The sequence below is a fragment of the Pelobates fuscus genome, chromosome 2 (assembly GCF_036172605.1).
Source record: "Pelobates fuscus isolate aPelFus1 chromosome 2, aPelFus1.pri, whole genome shotgun sequence".
NCBI classification, from domain to species: Eukaryota; Metazoa; Chordata; class Amphibia; order Anura; family Pelobatidae; genus Pelobates; species Pelobates fuscus.
In genome coordinates, this window is record NC_086318.1 from 50,960,231 (window position 1) to 50,988,173 (window position 27,943).

Below are 27,943 nucleotides of genomic sequence, written 5' to 3' on the forward strand. Positions count from 1 at the left end.
TATGTGGGCAGCACGCTATGTCAGTTTGTTCATTTCACTTGCAAATCTTCGTGCTGCTTCCATGCTTGCTGAGCTGGACTTCCCAGAGCTTTGTTACTCTAAGGGGATCCTGGAGCAGCATAGGGAACCCACAACGGCGGGCGAGGAGAATGTGGTGCCCTTGCACTCATGGCATGTTGCTGAAGTGCGTCCCCCACTCCCAGGACGCCAAAATCCATGTGGCGTTCGTTGAGTAAACGCCTTTCCCGGTGTGCCATGACATAGTGTCCCTTTAATATGTGTAGTTTTTTTTGTTTTTGATTGTAAAGGGAAAGAGGCATACAATAAGAAATTAACTGAAGTTAGAAAAGGAAACATTTTTTATTAAAATAGTCATGGCTTGAAGATGGAGGCTTGCAAAGTGATGTGTAATGGGAAATTAAAAGGAAAGTGGATACCTGGAATAGCCTTCCAGTGGAAGAGTCTGACTCTGTTTAAAATGTGTTCTTGTTTGTTGCCTGTTCATTTCTAAGATTACATTACTATCAATGGATTGATTTTGTAATGGTAATAGTATAATTGAAGGAAAAAAAAATCCTCGTAATGTATAACAGAGCAGAGAGGAAAGTGATGTTACATTCTGCTGTCACCTGATAGATCACAATCATTTTATGAGCACAGATCATTCCTTTTTGCAGTTTTCAAGTGGTTTTAAAAGGTCACAGAACAGAAACAGCAGTGCTTTATATGAGTGATGGTGTTACCGTGACTTACCTTCATTCATTTAATAACCATGTGAGAATGTCAGTACACACAGGAAGATAGGACCAAAAGGCTCTGAAAAGTGCGGCCAAAGGGTAATTAAAGCCTTACAAGAAGTTGTGGATAACCAACAGTAATCTGAGCCCAAATATAAAAGCAAGAAGTTGAATCCAAAGTCAGGATGGTTACAAGAATAAGGCTAAAAAGTAATGAATTTTTATTAGGCAGCAATGAACTCTTAAAACCACAAGAAAACAGAACTACCGATGTCTAGAAGTGTCAATCTCCCAACTGACAATACTGACAACTGCAGGGAACTGGCTTTATCTACGAAGAATCCTGAGGATGACAAAGAGTACAGCAGTGACGTTGGCTCATTGTGCTTCAGCGCCAGGAGCTGAAAAGGATCCCACGGAAGAAGATGACAACGTCCGTGAGGGACACATTCAGGTTTCTTAAGATGGGAAATCTTATGTGCCATTGGTTTAGGTTCTTCCACTTATCTCACAAGGTCAGCTAAAACAAGCTTGAAAACTGAACGGAGACCCACTGAAAGTCAAGCTATTTCGTTTTTAATTTTTTTTATTTATGTTCTCCTTTTGCACTATTTTTTTTGTGTGTTTGCAAATTGCCTACGGTCTCCCAAAGGTATAAAGGTAATCTGTCAGTGGAACCCCTTCATCTATGTGTGTACTGTTGTATCAGCCATAGTTTATTCATGAGGCCCAGAAAAACCAAAACTGTTGTCTGGACTGGCCTTTGCAGTGGGGGGTCAATCTGTTGTTCAAATGGTTTAGGTCCTTTCTGTTGTGACACAAGCTGATCAAAAAAAGCAAAAACCAGCTTGAAAACTAAGAGGTTACCCAGGTGGGGCCAGTTATTTAAGTTGTTACCCTTTATCAGTATTCTCTTGTTTTGGTTTGTTTCTTAGAGAGATAAAGCAACTGTATTGCACGACATTATTTGACAAAAAAATCTGGACATATAAAAGACACTTCATGCATGAGTTCATCACTTAATTTAAAATCTTGACAAAGCCATATGATTTGAGATATGTTTACGATTTCCATACTGGTTCTATAGTTGGAGTGTTGTATGTTATCAACCTCTACAAACCAAAGGATATTTAGTTCAACTGACGGCTTTCTACAGACTACCTTACAGCCCAGGGCACACCAGGACACCACAGTTGGCTTCATTCATAGAACCCATGAATGTAGCTACATGTTCATGTATCAGTAATACTTCTGTGATCAACATCCTTGTAACTGTATTTCAGGGAAAGAATAGAAATTCCATAAGCTGTTGTACGTTTTACAAATGTTGCGACTCTTGAGTATCATCAAAATAAATTGCTAGAGGTAGTTCAGCATTATATTTGTAGTTCTGCTTACATTTATTTATTTATCTATTTATTACTGGCATTTATAAAGCGCTGACATATTCCACATCGCTGTACAATTTACAGGCCTTGGCTTGTAAATAGTTCTGTATATATGTATATATTGTTTTTTATGTTCTATTGCGTACTTATAGATACCCCCACGGTGATTTGTTACTTAAGCTCACCTATTGAGCAACACTCACTTTCCAATCTCCCCCTGTAGGGGTTAATAGTATCACACTCTGTTTTTGAATCTATTTACGTCACTGATGACGTCACAGAACCTCGATCTCAGTTTTTCACTCTCCAATCATGACACACTGCTGTATATTTAAATGTTTTTTGCACACCAGATGAATGTCTTGATAAAAGTCTGTTTGGACTGAAACGTCGACTTGATCCGTATATTTTGTACATATTTGCTGAATAAAAGCACTTATTTGAAAATTTATACAAGTCCTTTGAGTGCACTCTTTCGGGAATATATATATATATATATATATGTATATACATATATATATATATATATAAAGCATTTATTCTACTTCAAAATCAAGCAATAATGTACGTAACATATGGTATTTCTTAACGATATTACAGAGAGCGAGAGATCTTCTATATATTCGTCTTGGTATCATCAATTCAGGGACACATCCGGAGAGGAGAGCGAAGAGAGCGTGGGCCTTTGTCCTCCGTTCTTTATAGGCAAAATTATGTCATAACTTTTAAATTAAACTCTGTCCATATAAGGAAACTCCCCATATAAGGTCCCTATCCCCAATCTCCCTATTCAGCACATTACAGAGTCCTCATGGTACAGAATAGCAAACGCCATCTATTCTTTTTAACCCTAATCTACATGAGACAAGAGGTGGCATAGGAATTTGAAGGTAATGGCAGAGAGCATTGCTAGTATAATTGCAGTTACTGGTAACTGAAGGGAAAGAGGAGCTGATTGACTGTGGGTCACAATAGCTGGAAGAGAATGCTGTATAGTTAGAAGGAATCAGGGTGGGTGGGTGGGTTCGTAGAGCTGAGTAGAATTGAAGTTTCTTTGTTGCAGATTGATTGTGGAATTGGGCAAAAGGAACAAGAGCTACACCGTTATTAGAAGGAATTTACAACTACGAGGTAAAAGCAGCTAGGAGGAGCAAGTGGTTGGGGTGGAAGAAGTACAGCAGAATAGACATTTGTTGTGTACAATTTAAATATTTGTCAACTAAATTCTATCAGCCAGAATATTAATTACTGCGTGCAACTGCAAGTATAAAATATTACAGTAGTAAACTTTATTATTGCAGCAATTTTTATAGGTAAAAATGGTAGCGTTATTACAGTAAATTAATAATATAGGAAAAAGGTGAAATACATCCGGTGGAGTGTCTTCCACTTGCAGTCTGTACCTTACAGGTGCAGTGTAGAATTGAAGTTTCTTTGTTGCAGATGGATTGTGGAATCGGAATATTTCTGTTGTAGATGTATTCAACATGTAGCTTTCTAGCAATTAGACAAACCGTTCCATGATCCATAGCTAGGATTCCAGGAGTAAATAACTGCTCTACATCAGAAAGTTAGATCTGCTGTGCACCTTCTCACACACCCATCAGGGTAGCAGTTCATAGATACAGCATTACATGTTAGTACCCCGGGCCCTAAACACGGGGTATCAAGCTGCTGCTTCTCCAGATGTCTTCGGACCACAATCTTTAGCAGCTATGGAACCACAGTTCCTGCAATTATTTACAAATTGTTGCCTTCACACAATGGGTAATGTCGTTGTGTCACAGCTGGAGGACCAGGTTTGGACCATCCTGTAGTGAAAAGTGAATTTGTGCCTTGGCCATTTACTCAGATTTAACACACGGATATGCTGACGGAGGATGGATAAAGAGTACAGTTTGTAAGTTTAAAATGAAATGTTTTTAGGTGGTGAAGCGCTCGCACATATAATCTCCGAAGAGCTGCATTATTTATGCTCCATACCGCAGTAGCTGGAATCTTGTTGGTTTCTTCCAGCCGTTGTACTTAACCTTTGCTTGTAATGATTTATGGAGACGCAGGAATCCATTTTTACCACTTAAAGTTCCTTTACTGTCTGTAGCTTAGAATCTTCACAATTCTCTGTATCCTTCAGTGTTATTTTATGCCCATGCGATAATCCATTAAGGTATAAAGGCATTTCTCAAAATCAGCACAAAATAACATTTAGCATTCGGTGATTATAATAATCCTTTTTAATGCAGAGGGCTTTTAGATGTGGCATAAGTATGTTTATTTGATTAGGTAACAAAAATCATTACGCATCTATTTGTCACTTTGATTCCAAATGAATGCAGTGGCTCCATTAGAGTACAATCGTGTTCCTACCTTAAAAATAAAGCATAAATCTACTTATAGTAGCCCCATAGCATTTATATTTTAATGTATTATAGAGTATTCATCTCATTAACCATACTGATATAGATGGTTTTGTCAAATAGTAATCAGAATGTTAAAATCCATTCCCTCGGCCAATTCATTCTCTGTTTATAAATTCACACTTTTATGCAAATCTAATTACTTTTCCCATGATTCCTCAGTATGCATTTTGCAGTCGTTTAATGGATAGGTTAATGTGCATTAGTTTGCATTTGCTCATTGTGCATTTTCGTTTGATTTCTCTAAAAATATAAAACACATAAGGCATAATGTAAAATATTACTAGTCAAACTTGTTTTCCTGGCTAATCATGGCAGCATTTAACATATGGGTTTAGCTCCTCCCTCTAACCCTCAGGACAGGAAACACAATCAATCAAACAATTAAGCCTACCTTCCCCTACTATATTAGGTACCCCAGTATCCTCCACACCTCAGTCTTTTCCTGTCCTCCTAGCCCTAGGACAGTTTATATATTTTTTTTTCTTTTTCTCTCAGTTTATCTGAAATATTTTTTTTTTTGCTCACCTGACCATGTTTGATATGGTCTTGTCCCTGTGGAGGTCAGCCTCCCTCCTCAGGAAGCCCAGGCACATGTAGCCCAATCTCCATGGAGTTGGGAACCCCTGGGAGCCTGGGTGGTTAGTTCCACAGGCTGTGGGAATCCTCTGGCGTCCTGTGTGTGCTTCAGACCTCGATCAGACGATCAGCATAACGGTAAGACGCTCGCGCATGCGCAATGCGTCCGACCGGACTCAGAGTAAAATTTGCCCATGTCCAAAATGGCGGTTTCGCGATCTCGCGACCAAGTGCGCATGTGCGATCCTTTAAAGGTGCAGAGCGGGAAATTTGAAATGGCGGTTTTCAGACTTAAAAACGCTCGTTTTCAGTTCCCTTTACAGATACAGTGCTCTAGTAGACTGTTCTTAAATCTCTGCAGGTAAGTGAATTACTTTTCTTTTAAAATCTTCATAATATTGGGCTGGGAATACATTACCTTTTTTTTAATGTTCTTAGCCCTACAGTCAGTATGGATCCATCATCCCCTTCTGCAAAATCAACGAGATCTGCTATAGGTCATAGGTGAGCAATGTTTTTTATGTTTTCTTCACGTTACAAAAAGAGTGCATAGAGGGTACAGTCTTATGACTTCTGTTTCTTACAGCCCTCGTGACCGGTCCTGTCCCAGATCCCCATCGAGGAGAAGGGAAAAACCGGCAGCCTGCCCGGGATGTGGAGCAAGGCCTATGGATAACTGCAGGCTCTGCAGAAGATGCTTAGCCATGGTCGCAGGTGAATCTGATCGCCAGAAGTCACCGCAAGCCTCTACCTCCTCAGCAAAGGATATTGCGTATTGGATTAAGCAAGCAGTGGTAGAGGGAATTGCTGAATCTCACAAGAATAAGAGATCAAGAGGTGAGACCTTCGGCATGGATTCAGATCAGTCTGAAGACGAATACAGACAACCTTCAGCGTACCAGGATTTAGAGCCAATCTCTTCCAGCGAAGAGGAGTATATGGAACAACCTTGCTCCTTGGACTCCAAAGCTATGGAGCATTTGATTATGGCTGTTAGACGTACATTAGATTTGCCGGAAGAGGCCAAAGAATGTTCGGCTTCTGACAGACATTTTGGAGATTTGCATAAGAAAAGACCTTCCTTCCCAGTTCACAGCTCGATTAAAGACCTGATGAGGAACGAGTGGCAAATTCCTAGTAAAAGGATTACTAGTCAGGGAAGGCTTTCAAAGTTATACCCGATCAAAGAGGAGGATTCCAGATTGTGGACTACGGTCCCTAAAGTGGATGCTCCTATCATTAAGGTTGCTAAAAGATCTACGCTTCCGATTGATAGCAATGCTTCCCTTAAGGAGCCCATGGATAAAAGGATAGATGCTGATTTATCTAAAGCCTTCATGACAGCGGGTTTAGGTTGCCAACCAGCCGTATCCATCTCTGCTTTGTCTAGAGCCATGCGTTCCTGGTTGCTTGACTTGGAGGATGACATCGATAAAGGTGTTAGTAGACGTCAGATGGCTGAATCCTTAAGGGATATCAAACTCGCCAGTGACTGGCTTTTGGAATCCTCCACTGACCTTATTAGAATTCTTTCGAAGGTTATGGCCCATTCAGTCACCGCTAGACGGGCGCTTTGGCTAAGGTCCTGGGGGGCAGACCTTTCCTCTAAGAATAATTTATGCTCACTTCCCTTTATGGGAGAAGTGCTTTTTGGGAAACCGCTGGATGAAGCTATTAAGAAAGCAGCGGAGGTTAAACAGGTCATGCTGCCTCAAGATAGACGTCCTAAGAGACCTCATTTGGACCGCAGACCTTTTAGGGATCAAGGCTACTTTAGAGAAAGTAAGACCTACAGACCAGGCAGAGAATTCTCTAGGCATTCCAATTGGAAGAGCGGCCAGAATGTAAAATCCTCTAGGGGCAAGACGCAGACTTCTTCCTTTCGCCCCAACAAGCAGTTCTGAAGGTGGCTTACTCCAGGTTCCTCGAGTGGGAGCACGTCTTTCATTCTTTCAGAGGGCCTGGGAAATCATTCCAGATGCTTGGGTCAGATCCATTATCAGCGGAGGTTATCATCTGGAATTCGAAGAATATCCGCCTCCACCAAGGTTTGTTCGCACAAGGCTTCCTGCCAACATCCAAAAAAGAGAGATTCTGAGTCTCTATGTCTACAATCTTCTTATGGAAAAGGCCATCGTACCTGTACCCATAAGAGAAAGATTCCAGGGTTATTATTCTCCCCTGTTTTTGGTCAAGAAACCGGAAGGAAAATGGAGACCTATTCTAGACCTCCACCAGCTCAACCTTTACCTCAGAGTCAGAAGATTTCGCATGGAATCCATTCGCTCCATCATCCCTGTTGTTCATCACCAAGATTGGATGATATCAGTAGATCTCAGGGATGCCTATTTTCATGTCCCTATCACGATCGCCCATCAAAAGTTTCTCAGGTTTTGTGTCCGGAAAGAACACTTTCAATTTCAGGCCCTTCCTTTTGGTATAAGCACGGCCCCAAGGACCTTCTCGAAGGTTCTGGTCACCATCATTGCCTTGCTCAGAAAAGAAGGTGTAGCGGTGTTTCACTACCTGGACGACATCCTGGTAGTGGCCCCGGACCTAGGAATAATATTTCAACACAGACAACTAGTCCTCGACACTCTATCTCATTTAGGTTGGCTCATCAACGAGAAGAGTCACTTGCATCCTTCAAGAGAACTAATATTCCTGGGAGCGAATTTCAATACAGACACGGCGATTGTATCTCTCGCACACGACAGAAAGATCGTACTTCAAGATCGGATAAGAGACTTCAGACTGAAGACTTCGGCCTCGGCAAGAGAGTTTATGAGGCTCCTGGGGACTCTCTCCTCCACGATAGAGCTTGTCAGGTGGGCGCAGTGGAACCTTCGCCCTCTTCAACAATTTTTTCTGAAAAATTTCAGGACCAGCTCGAGGGATTGGGAGTCACTGATTCACATTCCTTCGGCTCTGAAACAGAAGCTCCTTTGGTGGATGTCGTGGGAACATATCTCCCGAGGATTCCCCTTACGAGAAATAGACTGGGTGGTCATTACGACGGATGCCAGTCTGACAGGTTGGGGGGCACATTTAGGCAATCGATTTTTTCAAGAAAAATGGCCACCGAAAACTCAATGCTTGCCTTCCAACATCAGAGAACTAAGAGCTACTTTCCTGGCTCTTCTTCATTTTCAACAGGTCATCAGGCATTGCTGGGTCAAGTTGAGAGTGGACAACAAAGCAGCTGCTGCCTACATAAACCATCAAGGCGGAACAAGGAGTGTAGCCCTGATGAGAGAGATCGTTCCCATTATGACCTGGGCTCAGAATCATGTGGAAGGCCTGTGTGCCACCTATCTTCCAGGGAAGGAGAATGTATTAGCGGATTTCCTCAGCAGACACCTGATAGAAGCTTCAGAATGGCAACTTTCCAAGAGGATCTTCGCCCAGTTGGTCCAGAAGTGGGGTCTTCCCCAAGTAGACCTCATGGCAACCTATCGGAATGCGCAGGTTCCATGCTTTGTGTCAAGGAGATACCATCCAATGGCAGTTGCTCAGGATACACGCTGTTCTGAGAAAGATCTCCAAAGAACATTGCAAGGTGATAGCTGTTCTTCCCTTCTGGCCTCGTCGTCCTTGGTTTCCCCTGTTGCAGAGACTATCGATGGACCTGCCTTGGGAACTTCCAATATCAGAAGACCTGCTGATTCAGGGTCCAGTGTTTCATCCGGAGCCTCACAAATTCAGGCTCCATGCATGGCTATTGAGAGGAAGTCTCTAGTTGAACATGGCCTTTCGGACCAGGTTATCTCAACCCTGTTACGTTCCAGGAATCCTTCTACATCTTCTACTTACCATAAGGTATGGGAAGCCTTTGCACGATGGTGTGATTCCACGGTTCAAGATTTAAGTTCCCCTTCCGTGTCTCAGGTTCTGGGTTTCCTTCAAGCAGGCCTGGAGAGAGGCCTTCAACTTAACACGCTTAAAGTGCACTGCTCGGCTCTTTCAGCTCTTTCTGGTGTTCGTTGGGCATTAAATCCTATTGTGATTCGTTTCTTCAAAGCTGTCATTAGGATTAGACCTCCTATCAAGGGATTCTCGGCTCCTTGGAATCTGCCTCTGGTTCTGCAGGCCTTGACGGAACATCCCTTCGAACCTATCGATGAGGTCCCTATGCAGGTTCTTTCTCTAAAGACCCTGTTGTTACTGGCCTTGGTATCTGCTAGGAGAATGTCAGATATCAGAGCACTGTCTTCTGAGCAACCGTTCACTACCTTCTTCGATGATAGAGTTGTGCTACGCCCTAGACCTGAGTTCCTTCCTAAGGTTGTTACTTCCTTCCACCTGAATCAAGAGATTGTCCTGCCGGGGTATTTTCAGGATCCATCATCTCCTGAAGAAGTAAGATGCCATACACTAGACCTGAGGAGGTGTCTTTCCACATATATTGGACGTTCAGCTAATTGGAGAAAGTCTCCCCAATTGTTTGTGATTCCTTGGGGTTCTCGTAAAGGTGAAGCAGCCTCTGTCGCTACCCTTCGTTCCTGGACCGTTCAGGCTATTTCTAGAGCTTACAGGTCGAAACAGGTTCCGGTTCCCAAGGACATCAAAGCTCATTCCACAAGGTCCATTGCTACTTCATGGGCTGCAGAGTCAGGGGTTTCTGCAGAGAGCATTTGTAAAGCTGCCAATTGGTCGTCTTTGAAGACCTTTGTACGTCACTACAGAGTGGATGTCTCTTCTCATTCTGATTCAGAGTTTGGCCTTTCGGTCTTGAACTCTTATAAGCCTTAAGTGGATATTAAACAATTTTTGTAGCATGACTTACCCTCCCTGAGTGGTTATTGCTTTGGGAATCCCATATGTTAAATGCTGCCATGATTAGCCAGGAATAGAGAAAATTTATTTATACTTACCGTAATTTTCTTTTCCTGGCTATTATTCATGGCAGCATTTGGTCTCCCGCCCTCTCTTGGTTTATTTGTCTTGTTACTGGACTGAGGTGTGGAGGATACTGGGGTACCTAATATAGTAGGGGAAGGTAGGCTTAATTGTTTGATTGATTGTGTTTCCTGTCCTGAGGGTTAGAGGGAGGAGCTAAACCCATATGTTAAATGCTGCCATGAATAATAGCCAGGAAAAGAAAATTACGGTAAGTATAAATAAATTTTCTCTATTTATTTGCTGAATAGATAACTTCCTGCGGCAGACGTCACTTTTTATTCCTAATTTGTTTAAACACCCAGTGCATTTGTCAGTTCTATAAAGAATTACCCGGTCTTAAGGTTAAACCTTTTAAGTTGCTTCATAATGCAGAATGCCTTGTTTATTGGTAGTGTATTGTATTGGAGCCCAGCTGCATGCATTGCAACATTGCTGCCGATTTAAAAAAAAACAAAAAAAAAACTGCATATTAATGAAATTATTTACTCACCTTTTCTTCATCCTTCGTGACCTCCTCCTCGAATGATGTCATCCTAAAGACTTGGCTCCAGGATGACGGTTCAATCCAAGGATCCTCATCAAGGAGCATTGGGGACCTTAGGCGCATGCATGGCACTCACTGCAATGTGCCTGAGAATTGAATACAATTATTATTATTATTATTTATAAAGTGCCAACAAGTTCCATAGCGCTGTACAATTGGTGGACTAACAGACACGTCTGGTAATCAGACAGGTTGGACACACAGGAACAGAAGGATTGAGGGCCGTGCTCAATGAGCTTACATGCTAGAGGGACTGGGGTATAGTGACACAAAAGGTAAGGGTAGGGTAGAAAAGTAGGTTGCTAGAATAGTGTTCATTGAGAGCTTAGTGTTTTGTTTTGATGACTATTTCAGGAGAGGAATTAGGGTGCAGGGAAGGAAAGCTGTTCACAGTTTAATTGAAATGATTTCCTAAAGAAGTACGTTTTCAAAGAATTTTTGAAGGCGTGGAGATTAGGTGAAAGTCTAACAGAGGGGAAGGGCGTTCCATAGGAATGGTGCAGCCTTTAGATAAGCCTTTAAGGTGAGCATCAGAGGTAGGAGTACGTACAGAGGTTAGACGTTGGGCTCCGGCAGAGCGTAGGGGCCTAGGTGGGACATATTTGTGAATTAGTGAGGATAAGTAGGTGGGAGCAGCATTGTGCAGAGATTTGTAAGCAAGTGTCAGGATCTTAAATTGAGCCCTGTATCTTACAGGAAGCAAATGGAGGCACTGACAAAGGGGGAGGCGTGGGAGAATGATGAGCCTCGCTGCCGCATTCATTATAGACTGTAACAGGGCAAGTTGGGAACACGTAAGATCACTAAGAAGCGGATTACAGTAGTCAAGGCGAGAGAGGACAAGCACCTTTCCTGTATCAGGTGTTAAATAAGGTCAGATGCGCGCAATGTTTTTGAGATGGAAGTGGCAGGATTTGGCGATTGATGGGACATGAGGGGTGAAAGAGAGGTCAGAGCCTTAGAGGAAGAGCAGATATTAGTGCCATTGACTCTTGGAGGGACACAGATAAGGGAGTAGCAACACTTGAGGGAGGGAAGACCAGAAGTTCTGTTTTGGACAGGTTCCATTTAAGGAAATGAGCAGCCATCCAGTTGGAAAAATCAGAGAGGCAGGCAGAGACACGAGTCAAGAGTAGTGAGAAATCAGGGGAGGAGAGATACATTTGCGTGTCATCTGCATAGAAAATATACAGAAGTCAAGGGAGCTGATGAGTTTACCAAGAGAGGCAGTGTAGATTGAGAACAATAGTGGACCCAAGGCAGACCCTTAGGGAACACCAACAGAGAAGGATTGGGGCGAAGAGGCAGAGCCAGAGAAAGAAACACTGAACGAGCGTTGGAGTGGTAGGAAGAGCACCACGCGAGAGCGTTATCTCATAGACCGAGATTCTGGAGGATGAGAAGAAGCTGTTGATGATCAACAGTGTCAAAAGCAACAGAAAGGTCGAGGAGAATTAGGATAGAGTAGTGGCCTAGGGATTTAATAAGATTATTGTATACGTTGGTCACAGCTGTTTCAACAGAGTGAAGAGCGCGGAATCCAGATTGAAGCGGGTGAAGTAGAGAGTTGGTTTCGGGGAAGTTTGTCAATCTCGCATACACAACTCGCTCAAGGATCTTGGAGACAAACGGCGGTAGCGAGATAGGGCGGTAGATGTACTGAGAATTAGGGTCAAGGTTGGGCTTCTTCAGAATCCGCATTACGGTTGCATGTTTGAAGGGTAGAGGGAATGTGCCAGGGGAGAGGGAGAGATTGAAGTGATAGGCAGTGAGAGGCAGAGCAAGCGGAGACAAAGTGCGGATGAGAATAGGATCAAGGGTGGTGGGGCGGGAGCAGGGCCGGCCTTAGGCCTTTGGGCGCCCTGTGCGAGAAATCTTCACAGAGACCCCCCTTCCTGTCCCCCCTTCCCCCACTCCTTCCCCCCTCCGTCCCCCACTCCTTCCCCCACTCCTTCCCCCCTCCTTCCCCCTTCCCACACACACAAACACACGCAGGCAGTCACACACAGACAGCCACACACAAACACACACACACAGACATAGAATGTGACGGCAGATAAGAACCATTCGGCCCATCTAGTCTGCCCAGTCAGTCACACATAGGCAGTCACACACACACACACACACACAAACACACACAGGCAGGCAGTCACACACACAAACACACAGGCAGACAGCCACACACAGACAGTGACACACACACAGGCAGACAGCCACACACACACACACACACACACAGGCAGACAGCCACACACACACACAGGCAGACAGTCACACACACACAGTCACACACAGACAGGCAGACAGTCTCTCACACACACACAGTCACACACACACACATACACAGACACACACACACACACACACACACATAGGCAGACATTCACACACACACAGTCACACACACATAGGCAGACATTCACACACACACAGTCACACACACAGACAGTCACACACACACACACACACACACAGTCACACACACACACAGGCAGACAGTCACACACACACAGTCTCACACACACACACACACACAGACACACACACACACAGGCAGACATTCACACACACACAGTCACACACACAGACACACAGTCACACACACACACACACACAGTCACACACACACACACACACACACACACACACACAGGCAGACAGTCACACACACACACACACACACACAGGCAGACAGTCACACACACACACACACACACACACAGGCAGACAGTCACAGACACACAGTCACACACACAGTCACACAAACACACACACACAAGCAGACAATCACATAGTTACCTCTGTTCCTTGTGGAGGCAGACAGGCACTGCAGCTCCTGGATTCAGGTTGTTGGGGGAAGCAGGGACTCCTTCCTGCTTCCCCTGCAGCAGTTAGACAGCATTTTAGCTCCGCCCCCGGCACACGCTAAGCCCTGCCCCGCCGCACGCTAAGTCCCGTCCCCGCCACAAATTTTTTAAAATTTTTTTATCCTGGCCATGTGTGAGCTGTGCGGCCGCAGGGCGCCCTCTGCTCCATTGCGCCCTGTGCGGCCGCACAGCTCGCACACCCCTAAAGCCGGCCCTGGGCGGGAGGACCCGAGCAGGGCAGAAACCTCTCCTGCTTTAGTGGGTGCAAATGAGCGTAGGACAGCTGAGTGAGTGTGATTAGGGGACAAGTTCGTAGTGGATGGAGGGAGATAACAGATTTCCTACCTGATTATAGAAATCTTCTCAAATGACAGACTGTAACGCACTGCACATGCACTTACTTATCAAATGTATGCACACAGCTCAGCCACTGACAGTAATGAATGACCTGAACTACAGAGCATCCTGGATTAGAAAGAGTGGACACCAGGGAGACATTTAGTGAGGACATCATTACTTACGTATAGTTTCTCTGTCTGTCTTCAGACAGTTTGTGAATTAAAAGCCGCTAACTCAGTGTTGTTAACGACTGAGCTGTGTGCATACGTTTGATAAGGAAGTATTTCTGGCATGGTTAAACAGGCAAGCTTATGGTGCAACATTCTGTAAAAATTCTCCAAATAGTGAAGACCTGAGCTTGCGAAAAAATAAAAAATACAGCGTATTAGTGAGGCCAAAATCTATCATATGCATTGAAGTTGCATTGGAATTTGCTGGCGCTATATAAATAATAATATAATAATAATAATAATAGTGTCCCTTTAATGATGTCATAGGGGAAGCTTTGTTTCCCTCCACTTATTACAAGTACTTATACTGTCTTTACAGGGCGTACAGCATGTATTTAATGAATTACTCAGCTGCCCGGTTTTATTTTTGTTAGTAGGTTTTCAGTTTATTATTGTTTTTCATTAATATTTGCTTTTAATCCATGATCAAAAAAGTTGATAAAGGTGTATTTAAATATTACTAATGCTATTTGTTTAGGGGGTGTTAAAATAATGATGTATATTTAAGGAACACTATAGTCACTGGAATAACTTCAACTTATTGTAGTTGTTCTGGTGAGTATAGTCAATCGTTACAAAAAACAGTGTTTACATTGTTGCCTAAGGAAACCTCCAGTGGCCACTCAAGGTTGCTTCCTGGGTCAGTGCTGCACAACATGCAGTACTGACGTTCAACGCCACCACTCCCTGCTTGGAGACGCTGACCTTTCCCCATAGAGGTATGTTGATTTAGTGCATATTTATGAGGAGATGCTGATTGGCCAGAACGATGTTGGGCTCCACCCCCTGGCACGCCCCCTTGGCTGAGATAGTCAGACTTGATGATCTCAGCCAATACATTGCTTTCCTTTGGGAAAGCATTTGATTGGCCTAGATTGTCAATTCTGATGATCTCGGCAAAGGAGGCAGATTTCAAAATAAAGCCCTACGTGTCCTAAATTGCTATTATGTAAATTACATTTTATGCTGACATGTTCAGCTATATAGCGGTATTTATTATTTCCACTTTAATCTAAACAAATAGGAAGAATTTCATGCTCACCTAAATGCAAGTTACATGACTTCTACCGAATGACGCAGTGTTTAGTATAATATCTATAGCTGTGCTCGCCTGCACCTTAGTTTGATATCTCATCACTATTTCCAGTTCTGGTAAAGTATGAAATAAATATGTATTATATACAAACACAATCAGCACCGTCAAGCTGTTGATTGTTTGATATCAACATCGCAATGGAAATTAGCAAGGGCTATTGTGCCATAATTTACAACATTGCTTAGTATTTATGCAGACATACATTGGTGCCATTTCTAACCCTTAATAATCAGCCAATTATTCACATTACTGAATTAATATACGCAAAATATTACATAGCATTCTATGCTTGTTTTTTTAATATTTTTACTCCAACAACTATTATCTTCATGAGAAAACTTGCTCTATTTTCCTTATTGTAAATTCTGTTCTGTAGGTATATATAAATTATTATTTATGGAACTTTAATATGTTTTGTATAATGGAAATATACAAGAAAAAAAGCAAAGGCAGCCTAGAAAATTAAATATTAAAACATAGTCTTTATTATATTTTGTATGATTATAAAATCAGGGAGTATTAAAAAGGTACCAGTGTAAACCGTAAGCTCCTGATCATATGGCTCGAAACCTATCCTGTTATAAACACATGTTTTTCTGTGTAAAACTATTGGCAGAAGCATTGAATTCAAGGCTTGCAGTTTCTACATAAAACAAATAATACGTATCCAAATAAGGATACACAGAGTAAAGTTAGTAGCAGTTTAAATGAGAACCTGGCGTAGAAGTAGCAGGAATCATGGTAGAAAATAACAACAGTAGGGTGAGGCAATAAAGGAGAGATATAGCCCCTAAGAATGAGTCCCTGTGCGTGCCTTCGAAGACTAAACATCTCAATCATGTTACAGTATTCTGGATAAATAAAACAAAAAAATCTGCTTCTAGACAAAAGGAAAAAGATGACAAGGCAAAGGTATAGAGAAAAAGGGTACAGCCAGGTTCCAAAGTGCTGCAATTACTGCTGTGGGACAGAAAGTGACAGAACTGGCTGCAGAATAGTGCCCCGACGATCATATTGATATTCAGGCGGCGATCCATTTTATAATCATACAAAATTTAATAAAGGTGATGCTTTAATGTTTACTTTTCATAGCTGCCTTTCCCTTTTTTTGTTGTATATTTCTACATTCATTCAGTCTAGCTTACAATTTATATGTGTTGTATCGGTCCGCAGGCACATTACTGACAGCCGACCGGCAGGGCCACTATTCTCAGGGCACTAGGACCCTGAAACAGCGCCCCCTGTATGGTCTGCCCTTGGTGGGTCGTCCTGCCTAATTGGCAGGTAGTCTGGCATGCAGAGCACCTGCCAATTCTCTGGCAGCCCCTTTCTTGTTGGTTCTTACTCTTCTGGGCTGGTATTTTCTTGTTGATGCAAGAAAACATTGACACAGAGCTCAATATTATTTTATTTATAGTGAGACAAAATATATAGTAGTGTTGTACAATTCAATAGATGTAACCACTTATAGCTCTGTATAGTGTAATACCGTTATCTTGGGAAGCTTCCGTTATTGCTTTCTCTTACTGATTTCGGTTTTGCAAACTAATTATTTCTTGTAATTATATCCGCTCTGTCGCTTTCGTTTCCTTGCTTTTTCTCTCCTTTTCTTGCTTATTGTCTATCATGGAACATCTGCATCCGTGCTGGGTGTTTTTCGTCGGTTCTGATAAATGTCTGTGCTTGTACTTTTCAGTCTGATTTGTTTAGTAATCTAAGGAGCTCTTGCCCAACAGCTGAGCGTGCTCTAGAGTTACTGCCAGCAAAGTTGGTTCCATTGATCTCTGGGCATCTTAGAAGAAAATATCAGAAGCCACGCTCTTGTGAGACTTCTTCTAGTATGGCAGCTTGTTCTGTATGTTGACAGCTCTGTGGCTGAGCATATTGATTGAAATGTTTACTCTTTACCTGCAATGCTGTCAGTTTTCGCAGTTGAATTTCTCCATTTGTGGCTTTTTTTTTTTTTTTTAAATACACAGCACTATTAATCTGGGGGGAAAACATAGGCTTTATTTTAACCCGTTCTGTCTTAATACTGGATAGGGTTCCAGGTGGAATCCTGACCACTTCATTCTCTAGTTTATGTTGGGCAGAAAGGATTAGGTCTATATTACGTCTTGAAATTGAATTTTGAATGTTTCATACTTAAGTACCACGGCGGAATATTAGTGAAAAGGAGTACCTCGATCATTTTATCAATAATATTAATCTATAGAGAGAAAAAAATCCAGGGATTGACGAAGGAATTGATGCAAATTTGATAAATAGACAGACAGGTTTTTGTATTGATGGAAAGTTGAGAAGGTTAATGAGAGAATAAAAGAGAGCTAAATGGATGGAGCGTTGGATATACAGTCAGGGAGACTGACTCTATGAAACATAGTGGTAGGGTGGGTAGGGAGAAGGAAAGATAGTGGGGTAAATCAGGATAGATTGTGTGATAAAGATATACGGTATATATATATATATATATATATATATATATATATGTAGATGGTTGAGATTAATAGATCTAATAAAATCTTGTACACGCTATATACCTAGATTAAATATAGATGTACATATAATTGCAATGCTAATGTGTTACCACCTACACACGGTATGTTATGATTATTTCATGTTATTGAAAGGAAATGCATTTCTACATACAATTCGATTTCTTGCACAGTTTTATCCATTACAGACCAATCGTTAAGTGACTCATAACAAACCATTCACAAATGAACAAATGTAACCCTTTGCATATGGAGGGTCTGCATAATCTTCAAACAATACAATCTCGTCATGATATCTGCACTATAAATTGTTACCTATTTATATTGTGTTAATGGACTTTGCAAATACCTAATGCAGATAAAATATGGATTATTGTAATTTATTGTTTAAAAAAAAAAGAAAAAAAAAGCCTATAATTTGTGTGTGTGTCTTTTTCTCCTACTTTTCAGTGCGTTTGTGTTCGAATCGCCTGAGTCTCATCAAGAAGTGCATCTCTCAGTGCTCTACTAGCTACAAGCAGCCAGCAAAACTCCTGACACTGGCACATCTGCTGAAAGTAACCGGTAAATATATCTTTAATCACCTCAGTGTAGTAGCTGTTGTGTATCACTTGGGAGTTCCGATGCTAACGAAATGAGTATTTGCTAGGGATAACATATATGTAACGTTACCTGTAGGGGGTATAGGAGACTGTGGTTGCATTGTTCGGGTTATTTACAACAGTGGGTGCTGTCCTCCTGAGTTTATCCATTGAACCTGGACTCTTTAATCATTGCTGGGTCCACCATGCCATCAAGGTCACCATGCTGCACTATTAAAACTTTCCATTTTCTACAGCGTTTGTATAATTTGGATTACATTGTTATATCTGCCTGAAAGAGATACATAATGTACATAATAAGAGTCGCAAGCCTCCAGTTTAATTACTTCCTTGCTTCACTGATCCTGTACATCCCCATCAGCCTGCTGAAGAACCCTCGCAACTGGGGTTAACAAAGATATCGGATGCTAAGACACAGTACAGGATATAAGAGGACTTATTCCTGTATTGTGGCATTTGCATAATAATTATAATATTATTACTAAAATTCTGGAAAACTCTCACACTCAAGTCTGATTTGGAGGGCAGTTTTAGGTGTGATGTCACTGTTCCCTTCAAATTTGCTAACCCATCTTCTACCTCCCATGACCTTAATTTAGCATATCTTTCTGTATTCTAAGCATTGCTAGAGTCTGTGACAACAGAGAATTCAATATATTTGTTGCACAGAATAGGGTTACTCTTTGTAAAAGAACCACAGCCTTGGCCGTAAAGGCCACAGACAGTAGACCTTTACAGGCAGCTTTATAACCCACTGCACCATAAATGATCGGTTTATCTGTAGGGCTTCTGCATAGGGTGGTGATGTCTTTGCAGGTATCCATTCATCTTCTCTTGTCCTGTGGTACTAGGCAATCCTTGGCTATCTGATCGCAATCCATTAATAAATTGTGGCCTTTGGTCAGTTTGTAACGTCAGTTTTGGGCTGTCAAGCTTTTCTTTATTAATAGGTCCTCCAGGTGACCAAAAAGGAAAGATGATGACCTTTACTGTTGTATTGATTACAGACATCTGAATCACATCACCATAAAAAAAAAAAATATGCAGCTCCAATTACATAACTTTTTCATCAGTTGAAAGTTTCTGTAATTTTTTTAACTTAATGTGATCTTGGAGAAGTTTAAACTTTAGTATGCATCAAGGAGGTCATGAATGAAAGATCGCTTTTAATACTACGAGTGCGCAGTTAAGACTGAGTGTTAAGACGACATTAAAAGAAAGAAAAAGAAAATGGAGTCATTTTGGTTCATAAAGTCCACCACCACACCAAAGTATTTTTAGCTCCTTAACAATATAGAGAGAGGGGAGGGAATAAAAATCAAATCTCTTAAAATATCCACTCTTCAAGTTCCTTATTGTACTCTATATGTGTATCCTATAAAAAACTTGACTTGCTTGTAACTGAATTCAGCTGCATGGCAATCTGTATACAATAGTCCAAATTATTAAAATATATATATATTTTTTTTTTATTTCTTTATTTATTCCAAGACGTGACCTTACATCCAATATACACAAAACAGACATCGTTTGTATAATGATTATCCGGTTCACTATTGCAATAGTGATAATCAGGGTTATATGTCCGTCCCTTATTGATGTGGCATTATGCATTTTAAACATGACATCTCTTAGATTCGAACAAGTCCGTGTATTAGGAAAAAAAAAAATCATATCTGTATTGGAAAGTGTGTCCACCCTGGTGTTTTATATAATAAAATTTAAGAAAATTTAACATAAATATGATCAGTAAAGCAACAATGCGAACAGTTATCGGGTCTAAAAGGATATCTTCTGATTGGTAGTTGCATTCCATCTACGATGCTTATAGATATCCCTTTTGTGGGCATGTTTATTTCCTTGTCCTGTTTCTGTTGAGTTTGTTTGCCCACATAGCATAATAATGCATTGTATTTAGGAAGTAGGAGTGTTATAGCAGAACTGTGGGAGTCTTTCGTAGTGTGTCGTGGGTGAGGAGGGTGAAGAGGGTTGCTAAGGATAGTGGGTGGGGAGTCAGGGTTTGTCTGGAGTCGGATAGGGTAGGGGTGCATCGGCCGGTCTCCCGGTTCCCCCCACCCCCCCCTGGGTCGTGGCCCCAGGTTTTTGTTGCGTGCTCTGGGTGCTGCGGGTGTGCTGTAGCATGGGTGTATCTCTGTTGGTGCGGTATTGTGAGGTTAGGTCCCTGGTGGGGTGTATTGTTTTGGATGTTATTATCAGGGTAGTGTTCCATTTAGCCATGGGTCCCAAATCTTATGATATTGTGTGGTTGTCTCGTGAATTTGGGCTGTTAGTCTGTCCATGTTTGCGCTATCTTGTATCTTGTGTGTGATGGTGGTGTTGCCCACTGTTCTGCTATCGCTCTACGGGCTGCGAGCGTTATTCTGGTTATAAGTTTGTTTTCCTTTCTTGTGTAGGCGTCCATGGGTTTGGATAGCAATAGTAGCCAGGGATCCATGGGGCATGGCCTGTCAAATAGTCTAGTTATCAGAGCTATGATGCTTTGCCATAATGGTTTCAATTTAGGACATGACCACCAGCAGTGGAGGAAGGTGCCTATCTCTCCGCATCCTTTCCAGCAAAGGTTGGGGTGAGTTGTTTTCATAGCGACTAGCCTTTGTGGCGTCAGGTACCATCGGAACAGCATTTTATATGCTTGCTCCTTATGGGTGACACATATTGAAGTGGTGGCTATGGATTCCCATATTTCAGACCATTCTGTGGGGTCTTCCAATGTGCCTAGATCTTTTCCCAATGCCCTAATGTAGGGGAGCTTCACCTGGATAGGGTGTGTTGCTATGGTGACATAGAGGTTTGAGATTTGGCCCTTTCTCAGTGGGTGTTCCATGCTATCTCGTTCAAATCGCGTGAGGGGGGCTGTGCCTGCCTGTTTGATGACGGGTGTGGAGGCAAAACTTCTGAGTTGGATGTATCTGAAGTGGTCAAATGTATTTAGTGTGTCTTTGTCTGGTAAGTCATTGTATGCAATGATTGCGTCTGCTGCTGTGTTGTAGTCTGCAAATGTTCCTGTGTGCCGGGGTTAGTCCTGGTGGGAACAGTTTGTTTCTCCAGATTGGGGAGATCGGGGATAAGTAAGATGACAGGTCGTATTTGTCTTTCGTTTTGTCCCATAAATCTAGGGAGTGTGTTATCGCGGGGGATGTGGGTGGTGGCAATGGTCTTTGTGCTTTGGGTAACCACATGTATAGGGACGGATGGTCCCTACCAAATATCAAGTGCTCCAGGTCAACCCATCGTTTTTTGCTTGGTGGGAGATGCCATTGTTGTATTTGGGCTAAGCGTGTTGCTGTCAGTGCGTGAATTTCGGGAGTCCTAGGCCGCCTGCCTGTCTGGGGACATATAGCGCGGTCTTTTGCACCCTTGGTTTTCAGCCGTTCCAGACAAAGGAATCCACCTCCCTCTGAAGTGTTTTAAGGTCTTGTTTGTGGACGGGGATAGGCAAGGTTTGAAACATGTAAAGGAATCTGGGCAAGAGATTCATTTTAATTGAGGTTACCCTGTCTAGCCATGATATCCCTAGTGGTTGCCATCTTTTTAGGTCCTCACGTGCCCGTTGAAGCATGGGTTTATAATTCGCTTCGTATAGGCACGTTAAGTAATTTGTCAGGTTGATGCCCAGGTACGTGGTGAAATCAAGGCAGGTACGTAATGGGAATAGATTTTGTAGGTGTTCCAATCGTGTTTCGTTTTTGTTTATCGGTAGGAGCTCTGATTTTGTGATGTTGAGTCTATAGCCACTTAATGTGGAATACGTTTGTATGAGGGTCAGTAGGGTTTCTATTGATGTTTTGGGATCAGTGAGCGTTAGCAGGACGTCGTCTGCGTATGCTGCGACTTTGAAGTCTTTCCCCCTGATTTGTAATCCTTTAATGTCTGGGTTGATGTGGATTGCTTGCATTAGGGGTTCCAGCGAGATCGCGAATAGGAGGGGTGAGAGAGGGCACCCCTGCCTTGTTCCATTCGCAATAGTAAAGTGTAACGGACCGTTTCACTTACAAGAGGATAAAACCCAGTTTAGGCGATAATCCCCTTTCCAGATGCACAGGCAGCTACTGCAGACACCATTCTCCCGACTGGAACCCCACGAACACTGGAACAGCTGAACAAGAAAAGCAGACATCGGCTTACACTCTTGGCAGTCAGCATACAATCCCATTCCCCCAAAGACCGAGACGACACATCGCTTTGAGGGTTAAGCAAGAACTCTAGACTGGGACACCCAGTCTGGCTTTTATTACAAACAAGTACATACAGGACACTCCCAGGGGGAGGATGAATTTAACCAATCACATGGATGTACCTCCCACACATTTCCTCCCCTTAGATTAGCACTTAACATAATTATACCGTACACCCTTTTCCCCAATTCCTGGATGTACCCCCAAATACACATGCTACACCTCCAAAACAGGTATCCCCTGATAGCCCTTATTCAGGGGGACAACATATCCAAGAATCAGGTCATTCGGATGAATGGTTCGGGAGATATGAGGTTCCAAAGATTTGACCGACCGCATGGGTAAAGTATCCGAAAACAGTTCCATGCATTTTGGCCCTGCGGTCGGTCACAAACAAGGGAATGAAAACAGACGAATTGCCTGTGTTATAGAGCCTGGAGAGGGTTTGAATGAATTCCCTTGTTTGTGGGGTTCTTTCTACCGAACGGCTGGTCATTCGGTAGTTTCCATACGAATTTCTGGGAGTATGGAGGTCTCAGCGGTGTTTGCCTAGTCAAGTGTCCGATTTCAGTTCCAGACACTCGACGGCAAAACACCGCTGTTCGGTAGTTTAAGATGGCCGCCGCCACGTGTTTGTTTCCCGAATGGCGGCCACCCAGAGGACAAAGAATACATTACATGGATTGCCAATTACCTGTTTGCAACATTGTTGCAAACGGTAATTGGAGGCACACTTATTCCTGGGTGGTCTGGTTGTTCGGTAGTTTCACTCAATATAATGAATGGAGTGATTCTAGCGAACAATCAGATGAATGCTGCATACATATCACCCAGGTTAAACTTAACACATGAATACATATACAATATACAGGCAGTACAATAGAATATGCTTCACAGTCTTAAAGGGACAGTAGTCCCAAAATGTCCATCGCTGATTTTAAAGGGCCAGTAGCAGCAATATACATTATTACATGCCCAAATATAGTTTTTAAAGTGCAGCATGTCCAGGGGCCATAGTCAGCGGGCAGGAGGCTAGCAACCAGGCCTCTCCAGTTCACAGTGGCGAAGCTGGTTTCGCCACATTTCTCCCCTTTGCCAATTAGACTAACAGGGTACCTGACTTTCTGCCGGTCAGTGCCCTGGTTAGTCCAGCAACCCACCCACAAAACAGAAATAACAGAGCAGCCCACCCACACTAACCGGTTACTACATCTGGGTGAGGAAGAATTTTGTCCAGGTTCTGGTGTTTCACCGCTGCTGGGTGGGAGACTGGTAGGCTGCCTTGGTGGGTTGCTGAGGGGGCGGAGACCAGCGGTACTCTGTCCGGTTGCCAGCACTACCACGGGAGTAGTCTGGTGGGCGCCTGGTTGCTGGAGACTGACTGTCTCCCCTTTAGGTGCACAGCTCGACTGCCAGAGGGGGAGACCGACTGTCTCCCCTTTGGATCCATCACCCTGAGGCTGGGGAACAGGACCGACCGTCCCTATCCCTTGTGCTGTGAGTGCAGAGACTACAGTCCCATCTGCACAGTTGTGGGGCTTAACATCTCCCCTTGGTGGGTTAGGCTGCCGTGGGAGAGAGGGTATAACAAGCTCCTCTCTCTGGACGGTGAACTGCTGCTGGGGAGAGGGGTTAGCAGGCTCCTCTCCCTGCCACTCTCTCTGCTGGGGAAAAGGGAGACCAGCTGTTTCCCCTTTCATTCCCTTGTCCTGCGGTTGGGGTGCGAGACTGACTGTCTCTGCTCCCTGCAGGACACACTGCCGCTGGGGAGGAAGGACGGCACCTTCAGCTCCCTGGGGTACACACTGCCGCTGGGGAGGGAGGACGCTGCTCTCCTCTCCCTTCACTTCACACTGCCTTCCTGGCACATCACTTTGCTGCTGGGGGGCAGGAACAACAACCTCTGCCCCCTGTAACTCAGCCTGCCGCTGGGGAGGATAGACGACACCATCAGCTCCTGGAGACACACACTGCCGCTGGGGAGGGAGGACGCTGCTCTCCTCTCCCTTTACTTCACACTGCCTTCCTGGCATATCACTTTGCTGCTGGGGGGCAGGAACAACAACCTCTGCCCCCTGTAACTCAGCCTGCCGCTGGGGAGGAAGGACAACACCTTCATCTCCCTGGGATACAATCTGCTGCTGGGGAGGAAGGACGGCACCTTCAGCTCCCTGGGATACACACTGCCGCTGGGGATCCTCGCAGGACCAGTCTAGGAGGTCCGCTACCTCGGGTCCCGCTGGTTGCTGTTGGGGAAGAGGGCCGGTTGTCTCTTCCCGGGCCTCATTGATGAGTCGCAGGTAATCCCACTCCAGGTTCCATTCCTGGGTGACCAAATACCGTAGGTCTGCCTCGAGGTCAATAGCGCTAGGGAGACCCAGCATGTCTTCTCGGTCGTAACACAGGTCCCAAAAACGAGAGTCGGTAGCTGTCCCAAAGTCCTCATCGTCGATATTATCCCAAAATAGGCCAGGGCCAGCGTAATCTCCGCCTTCTGGGAACTCATACTCTGCCATCTCGGGGACACACTGAGCTGCGTACCACTGTATCGCCTGGTATGCGTCGTCGAGCACCAGTTCTCCATATACTAAGATCTCGAGTCTAGTCACCCACGCTTCTTCGGTCTTTTTCCTCAGGAGGGGCATCCGCTCTGCCATTCGAGCCAGGATTCGCTGCCTTCTGCTGCGGCGCCGATCCCCTCTTGAATACTGTACTTCCTCTAGGGCTTCGTCCCACAATCTGGCTCTGGCAGTCTCTCTGTACATCAACATGTCCTCTTCTGACACTGCTCCAGACCTCCGGAATACGGAACCGTACAATCTATCCTGCAACTTCTCCTCCATTTTCTGAGTTCCTTTGTAGATAGGGTCGCTGTACGGATACTAGCGTTGCCCTCAATTTGTAATCCAGAAATAGTGTTGTCTGTAGCTGTCCCTCTGGTTGTAGGAACGATCCCGCCGCTGCCACCAATTGTAACGGACCGTTTCACTTACAAGAGGATAAAACCCAGTTTAGGCGATAATCCCCTTTCCAGATGCACAGGCAGCTACTGCAGACACCATTCTCCCGACTGGAACCCCACGAACACTGGAACAGCTGAACAAGAAAAGCAGACATCGGCTTACACTCTTGGCAGTCAGCATACAATCCCATTCCCCCAAAGACCGAGACGACACATCGCTTTGAGGGTTAAGCAAGAACTCTAGACTGGGACACCCAGTCTGGCTTTTATTACAAACAAGTACATACAGGACACTCCCAGGGGGAGGATGAATTTAACCAATCACATGGATGTACCTCCCACACATTTCCTCCCCTTAGATTAGCACTTAACATAATTATACCGTACACCCTTTTCCCCAATTCCTGGATGTACCCCCAAATACACATGCTACACCTCCAAAACAGGTATCCCCTGATAGCCCTTATTCAGGGGGACAACATATCCAAGAATCAGGTCATTCGGATGAATGGTTCGGGAGATATGAGGTTCCAAAGATTTGACCGACCGCATGGGTAAAGTATCCGAAAACAGTTCCATGCATTTTGGCCCTGCGGTCGGTCACAAACAAGGGAATGAAAACAGACGAATTGCCTGTGTTATAGAGCCTGGAGAGGGTTTGAATGAATTCCCTTGTTTGTGGGGTTCTTTCTACCGAACGGCTGGTCATTCGGTAGTTTCCATACGAATTTCTGGGAGTATGGAGGTCTCAGCGGTGTTTGCCTAGTCAAGTGTCCGATTTCAGTTCCAGACACTCGACGGCAAAACACCGCTGTTCGGTAGTTTAAGATGGCCGCCGCCACGTGTTTGTTTCCCGAATGGCGGCCACCCAGAGGACAAAGAATACATTACATGGATTGCCAATTACCTGTTTGCAACATTGTTGCAAACGGTAATTGGAGGCACACTTATTCCTGGGTGGTCTGGTTGTTCGGTAGTTTCACTCAATATAATGAATGGAGTGATTCTAGCGAACAATCAGATGAATGCTGCATACATATCACCCAGGTTAAACTTAACACATGAATACATATACAATATACAGGCAGTACAATAGAATATGCTTCACAGTCTTAAAGGGACAGTAGTCCCAAAATGTCCATCGCTGATTTTAAAGGGCCAGTAGCAGCAATATACATTATTACATGCCCAAATATAGTTTTTAAAGTGCAGCATGTCCAGGGGCCATAGTCAGCGGGCAGGAGGCTAGCAACCAGGCCTCTCCAGTTCACAGTGGCGAAGCTGGTTTCGCCACATAAAGCGTGGCGGGGTAATGTTGGGGAGCAGAAGAGCGCCTTGTGGTTTGTGGTATATGGCTTTTAAAAAGGTGATGAAGTTATTTGGGAAACCGTATCGCGTATGGGTGTGGTAGAGATATGGCCAGAGAAGGCGGTCAAATGCCTTCTCGGCGTCAAGTGAAATGACCATCATGGGGATCCGTCTATGCTGCGCTACCCATATCAGGTCTATGGCTCTGCGTGTGTTGTCTAGAGCTTGTCTATTGGGAATGAACCCCACCTGGTCTGGGTGTATTAGCTGTTCTAAGTGGGAGTTCAGTCTGTTAGCCATGACTTTGGTGAGGATTTTAAGATCCACATTGAGGAGGGAGATTGGTCTGAAGTGTTCGGGTTGTGTGTGGTCTTTGTTAGGTTTCGGTATTAGGCAAATGTGAGCTGTTGTCATGTCCGTTGGTAGCGTCTCTCCTTGTAATAGGGCGTTAAATACCCGTGAGAGGTGTGGTAGTAGGATGGGGCTGAATTCTTTGTAGTATAATGCTGTGTAACCATCTGGGCCTGGGCTTTTGTTGGGTTTGAAGGTTTTAAGTGCTGCTGCTATTTCTTCCACGGTGACCTCTTCTGCTAGTGTGGTTCTGGCGGTCTGGGATAAGGTGGGGAGGTTCAATTTGTCTGCAAAGTCGGTCATGGCCGTTTCGTCTAGTTGTCCTGTTCCACTTGATGTGGGAGAGTGGTTGTATAAAGCTGCAAAATAGTTGTGGAATGTTTCTCCTATCCTGTCTGGATTGTTGCTCAGTTGTCCCGATTGGGTCCTTATTTTCTGTATTTGTTTAGCCTCTATTCTATGTTTAAGGCGACGTGCTAACATTGTGTCTGCTTTGTTATTTTTTTCATAATATGTTTGTTTAACCCCTTAAGGACACATGACATGTGTGACATGTCATGATTCCCTTTTATTCCAGAAGTTGGCTTTTGCTGTGTCCGCTTGTGTGAGCTGTTTCACTAGGCATCTTACGTCTGTCAGTTGGGCTAGGGTGGACGGCATAGGGCGTCTTTTGTGTGCTGTTTCTAGGCGGCGGAGGTCCGTTAGGGCAGTTAAGAGGCTTTGTTGCATTTGTCGTTTCTTGGCTGATGCTAGACTAATCAAGTGCCCCCTGATGACTGGTTTGTGAGCTGCCCATAGGAAGATTGGGGAGGTATCAGCTGTGGAGTTTAGTTCAAAGTAATCTGTGAGGCTTTTAGTGATTTCCGTTGTGAGTGATGTGTCGTGTAGTAGGAGAGGGTTGAGCCTCCACGTCCAGTGCCTTCTGAGATG

The 27,943-nt window shown here is 43.8% G+C and overlaps 1 protein-coding gene across 1 annotated transcript in view; it reads left to right on the top strand.

The window, feature by feature from the left end:
* Positions 1–27,943, top strand: part of NBAS (NBAS subunit of NRZ tethering complex) — a 676,063-nt gene that overhangs the window by 219,370 nt on the left and 428,750 nt on the right. The window contains exon 32 of the mRNA XM_063442147.1: positions 18,045–18,158. Within this exon, the coding sequence (XP_063298217.1) occupies positions 18,045–18,158 (114 nt within the window). The remainder of the gene's footprint in view (positions 1–18,044; positions 18,159–27,943) is intronic.